Source organism: Penaeus japonicus, unplaced genomic scaffold (assembly GCF_977035675.1).
Source record: "Penaeus japonicus unplaced genomic scaffold, GWHDUDI00000001_assembly GWHDUDI00000029, whole genome shotgun sequence".
NCBI lineage: Eukaryota > Metazoa > Arthropoda > Malacostraca > Decapoda > Penaeidae > Penaeus > Penaeus japonicus.
In genome coordinates, this window is record NW_028234431.1 from 32,771,322 (window position 1) to 32,776,321 (window position 5,000).

The 5,000-nt window shown below is 39.4% G+C and overlaps 1 protein-coding gene across 1 annotated transcript in view; it reads left to right on the forward strand.

Annotated features, from left to right (window-relative positions):
- LOC122258844 (uncharacterized) overlaps positions 1–3,728 on the forward strand; it is a 62,047-nt gene extending 58,319 nt beyond the window's left edge. Inside the window, exons 19-21 of the mRNA XM_086554417.1 lie at positions 866–1,056; positions 2,719–2,874; positions 3,529–3,728. Of these exons, the coding sequence (XP_086410543.1) occupies positions 866–1,056; positions 2,719–2,874; positions 3,529–3,659 (478 nt within the window). The 3' untranslated portion in view covers positions 3,660–3,728. The remainder of the gene's footprint in view (positions 1–865; positions 1,057–2,718; positions 2,875–3,528) is intronic.
- Positions 3,729–5,000: the final 1,272 nt, after the last annotated feature.

Here is a 5,000-nt window from a genome sequence, read left to right on the forward strand (position 1 = left end):
TCTCTCTTTCTCTCTCTCTCTCACTCACTCTCTCTCTCTGTCTGTCTCTTTCTCTCTCTCTCTCTCAGTCATTCAATCACTCACTCACTCACTCACTCTCTCTCTCTCTCTCTCTCTCTCTCTCTCTCTCTCTTTCTCTCTCTTTCTCTCTCTCTCTCTTTCTTTCTCTCATCTCTCATCTCTCTTATCTCCCATCTCCCATCTCCCTCACCTCTCATCTCTCCCTCAAGTCCTCTCCCACTCTCATCTCTATCTCCCACTCTCATCTCTCTCTCCCTCTCTCATTTTTCTCTCCCTCTCTCATCTTTCTCTCCATCTAACTCTCTCATTTCTTTCCCCCTCTCCCTTTTTCATCTCTCTCTTTCTCTCTCCCTCTCTCATCTCTCCTTCTTTCTCTTACTCATTTCTCCTCAATTCCCTCTCTCATCCTTCTCTCCCTCCCCATCTCTCTCTCTCTCTCTCTCTCTCATCTCTCTTCCTCCCCATCTCAACCACCCCACCCCATACCCCTCCCCCTCCCCACACCCATCCCCTTACCCCCTACCCCCACCCTATCCCACACCCCCAACCCTCACCCCATCCCCATCCCACACCCTCACTCACCTCACTACCCTCTCTCCCTCTCCCCATCCCCAATCCCCTCCCACACCCTCACTCTCCCCATTCCCCATCCCCTCACCCCAATCCCACACCCTCACTCACCTTAACCCGTCTCTCCCTCTCCCTCACCCCCTCCCCCTTCCCCCCTCCCCATCCCCCACCCCTTCCCACACCCCTTCCCATCCCCCATCCCCCCTCACACACCCACACCCCACACCCACACCCTCACTCACCTTAACCCTTCTCTCCGTCTCCCTCCCGCCAGCGTGGTGCTGATCCTGCTCGCCTACAGCGGGATGTTCCTGAGCATCCGGCTGACCCGCGGCTCGACGCCCCTCAACCAAGGCGACCGCGAGTTCGCCCTCAGGTTCTTCTTCATCGTCTTCACCGACTGCCTCTGCTGGACGCCCATCATCGTGCTAAGGGTCCTCGCTCTCGCCGGGGTCGCCATCAGCCGTGAGTTGATGGGTCGGAGTTTTTTTTTTCTTTTTTTTTTCTTCTTCTTTTTTTCGTTTTAATGTTTTTGTTCCCTTTGATTCTTTTTTTTTTCTTTGTTTTTTCTTTTATTGTTATTATTCCTTTTGATTCTTTTTTTCTTCTTCTTCTTCTATTGTTATTATTCCTTTTGATTCTTTTTTTTCTTCTTTTTCTTTTATTGTTATTGTTCCTTTTGATTTTTTTTTGTTGTTGTTTCTACTTTCATTGTTATTGTTCCTTTTGATTCTTTTTTTTCTTCTTTTTCTTTTATTGTTATTGTTCCTTTTGATTTTTTTTTGTTGTTGTTTCTACTTTCATTGTTATTGTTCCTCCTGATTCTTTTTTTTCTTCATCTTTTATTGTTATTGTTCCTCTTGATTCCTTTTGTTTGTTTGTTTCTTCGATTTATTGTTATTGTTCCTCTTGATTCTTTTATTTATGTTTTGTTTCTTCTTTTATTGTTATTATTCCTCTTTTTCTTCTTTGTTTTATTGTTATTGTTCCTTTTGATTCTTTTTGTTTTGTTTTGTCTCTTCTTTTATTGTTATTGTTCCTCTTGATTCTTTTTTGTCTTCATCTATTGTTATTGTTTCTCTTCTTCGTTTTCTTGTTTTTTCATTTTGTTTTCCTCTTTTTCTTATCTCTATTATTATCTTTCCTCTTCTTCTTTTACTTCTTATTTTCTTCTTTATATTCATCTTCTTTTTTTCCTCTTTATATTTTTTTCTTTATATTCTTATTAATATTGTACTCCTTCTTTATATCCTTCTTCCTCGTTATATTCTTCTTCCTCTTCTTCTTCTCTTTCTTCTTTATCTTATTCTTCTTCTTTATATTCTTCTTCTTTTCTTTCTTCTTTATATTCATCTTTTTTTCTTCTTTATATTCTTATTCTTATTCTCCTTCTTCTTCTTTACATTCTTCTTCTTCTTCTTCTCCTTTTTCTTCTTCTTCTTCTTCTTCTTCTTTTTCTTCTTCTTCTTCTTCTTCTTCTTCTTCTTCTTCTTCTTTTTCTTCTTCTTCTTCTTTCTTTCTTTTCTTGATTGAGTTATTGTTTATTGGTTTGTCTTTACATTTATTGGTGCTTTCTTTTGTGGCGGTTCGTTGTTTGTTGTGTTCTCTTGTTTGTTGTTTCTCGCTTTGTTGGTTTGTCTGTTGGTGAAGAATTGTTTGTTTGTTTGTTTTTTGTTTTAATTTTATGAGGGGGTCTTTCTTGTTGTTTGTGTCTTTGTTGTTTACTTTCTTTCTTTCTTTCCTCGTTTCTTCTTCTTTCTCTGATGATAACAACAGTAATGCTGATAATCGTTATCATTGATGATGTTATTATCATTATCATTATTTATATAATTATGATTGTTACCATTATCATTATTCATATTATTATAATTAACATCACTATTATTATTATTATCATCATTATCTTTATTACCATTACCAATATCATTATAATAATAATTATTATTACCATTACCATTATAATCATTACTATCATTATCATCATCATCATTATTTTTATCATCATAATCATCATTATCACCATTATTTTTCTCATCATCATCACCATCACCACCATGAAAAAGCATCACCAAAGACGCATTCCAACCTCCCTCCTCACCCCCCCTTCCCCCCTCCTTGCAACAGCCAAGCTCTACGCCTACGTGGTGGTGGTTCTCCTCCCCATCAACTCTGCAATCAACCCTTTCCTCTACACGTTCACGACGGTCAAGTTCCGCTCGCAGGCCAGACGTCTTTTGTCTCGGCGCGGATGCTGCCCTCTGCCGGCCAAGAGGGATGTTGGTGAGTTGCCAGTTCGAGGTTGTTTTATTCTCTTTTTTTATTATTATTATTCATTTTATATATTTTATTTATTTATTTATTTATTTATTTATTTATTTTTATTTTTTTTTTTTTTTTTTTTTTTTTTTTTTTTTTTTTTTGGGGGGGTGGATGGATGATGGGGAGATATAGAGAGGGTGAGGGTTAGGGGAGGGAGAGGATGAGGGATAGGGTCAGGGAGGAAGGGATGAAGGAGAGGGATAGGGAGGGGAGGGAGGGAGAGGGAGGAAGAGAGGACAGAGGGATGAAAGAGAGGGATAGGGAGGGGAGGGAGGAAGGGAGGAGAGAAGGAGAAATATCTAACCAGTTTTTGGCTTCTAGTCCACTTGACATTTGCTAATCATTTACCTGCCAAGGCCACCGAGAGCTTTCGGAAGAGAAGCTTTGGGATTCCCTTCAGATCACTCATATTTTTACCCGTTTTTGTACACTTTCGTATCTGTTTCACAACCCCCTCTTTCGAAATCGTCCAGCTGCTTCCCGGACTTGCTTGCAACTTGCCTCACCCTCCTTTTTGAAAATCCTCTCAAGTTCAGACCCTGTACCGTGCTCTCTTAGGAATCCTCAGCTGTGTATAACTTTTTTCCTTTTCTGCTTGTAATAATCCTTCCCCAGAGTCGGAGGCGACGAGGACCTCGTTCTTGAGGAATGGCCGAGATCTGGTGCTGCTCCACACCGCCCACCAGTCCACGGAGAAGGAGGACCAGGTCAAGGAGCAGCAGCCTCACGTGGTCACCAGCCTGTAGAGCAGAGGGTCGGCGAGATTGCGCAAGCGTGGCTTTGAAAACATCCCTGGGTCATTCTGGACTTTAGGTGGGAGGGATAGGCGTGGGAGGGAGGGGTAGGCGTGGGAGGGAGGGATAGGCGTGGGAGGGAGGGATAGGTGGGAGTTATTTCACACAAGGGACTTCCGGTTTGCGAATATTCTGGACTCTGGAATTTGAACTTATCACACGGGGCTTTAAAAGATCCTGGACTCTGGAATTCTGGCTGATCACGCAGGGAAAAAGAATATCCTTTACCCTGGACTCTTAGTCATTCTAGAACCGGGATGGATAGATGGATTACCTTTTGGTTCTTTTAAGATAATCATTCCATGTAGCATAGAGAATGGGGTTATTGCCACACGGGACTTTAAAATATCCTGGTTTTGGAATTCTGAAAGAGTCCCGACACGCTTTCTGATTGTGTTTTGTTTTTGTTTTTTTCCTCTGGAGATGATCTCTTGGAGCTCCTTGACAAATATATATTTCTATCGGTTCCATATTGGAATGCCGGTGCTCTTCTGTGGATGATCTTCGCTGTGCCATGGGAGGAAATGTCGAACTCGATACCTCACTCACATTCTCTTATAGATAAACGTATGAATTATATTGAATAACTGCACAACGCTAGTGACGTCATTACCACGTTTCATCACTTGTATTGTGAAGTTTCTCTCTCATTCCTACCGCTATCTACGTTTGTCATAATGAACTCTAGTATTTTCTTGTCCGGGTCAACGTGCGGCTCGAAGGAGGGTGGATTTTGGCGACCAGTTGCCAAGGTTTGTTGATCGGAGTCGCTCTCGAGATGTACTTCGACTTTGGCTTGGTATTCCTCGAAGAAAATGTGTTGTAAATATTTTCGAGGGATACCACAAACAATATATATATATATACATATATATATATATATATATATATATATATATATATATATATATATATATATATATATATATATATATATATATATATATATATATATATATATATATATACACACACTTATGTATATGTACATATATATGGTCGTATGACACGAGCGTCTTCGAACAACTTGAAGCAAAAAATCTTGGCAAACTCTGCAACACAAAATGCACTTTCTGTAATTTCCATGGATCTTGAGTAACTGCTAATATACGTCGCATAGCGGGTAATATTTTATGGTATTTACTGTATATAAATGCATAATTATTCACAAACTAGAGATTTAGGATAAATATTTTAAATATATTATATATCTATATATACATATATATACATATATATATATATATATATATATATATATATATATATATATATATATATATATATATATAT